Genomic DNA, 426 nt, shown 5'->3' with positions numbered 1-426 from the left:
GTCGGTCTTACAGAACAGCTCGAGAGGTTTATTATGCTTCGTACATATCCTGTCCTCCAGTTTCTCCACAGGGTCGATCAGCTGGTGTCTTTTCAGTCCTGGCACTGTCAGATGAGGCTCCAGGTGAGTCTCACAGTAGGAGGTCAGACACACCAGGCAGGACTTCAGGGCCTTCAGTTTGGCTCCAGTGCAGACGTCACAGGGAACTTCTCCTGGTTTGGACTCTTGTTGCTCTGAGCTGCTGCTGCTGGATTTCTGTTGAGCTGACTGTCTGAACTGAGCGACCATCTCTGAGATGAAAGTGTTGACCTGCAGCTCAGGTCTACTGTTGAAAACCTTTTTACACATTGGACACAGGTACTGGTAATTAGTATTCCAGTATTCAGTGATGCAGTTTTTGCAGAAGTTGTGTCCACATGGTGTGCT

General features: G+C 49.1%; 1 protein-coding gene across 1 annotated transcript; it reads right to left on the bottom strand.

The window, feature by feature from the left end:
• Positions 1–3: 3 nt before the first annotated feature.
• On the bottom strand, positions 4–418 carry LOC121939300 (tripartite motif-containing protein 29-like; the record flags this gene model as incomplete). The annotated part of the gene is made up of 1 exon (XM_042482356.1): positions 4–418. A coding segment is annotated over exon 1 (345 nt), but the record flags the coding sequence as incomplete, so codon positions are not given.
• Positions 419–426: the final 8 nt, after the last annotated feature.

This window comes from Plectropomus leopardus, unplaced genomic scaffold, assembly GCF_008729295.1.
Source record: "Plectropomus leopardus isolate mb unplaced genomic scaffold, YSFRI_Pleo_2.0 unplaced_scaffold44737, whole genome shotgun sequence".
Classification (NCBI taxonomy): domain Eukaryota; kingdom Metazoa; phylum Chordata; class Actinopteri; order Perciformes; family Serranidae; genus Plectropomus; species Plectropomus leopardus.
The sequence above is the reverse complement of the archived record's forward strand: the minus strand, read 5'-3'. Positions and strand labels throughout refer to the sequence as shown.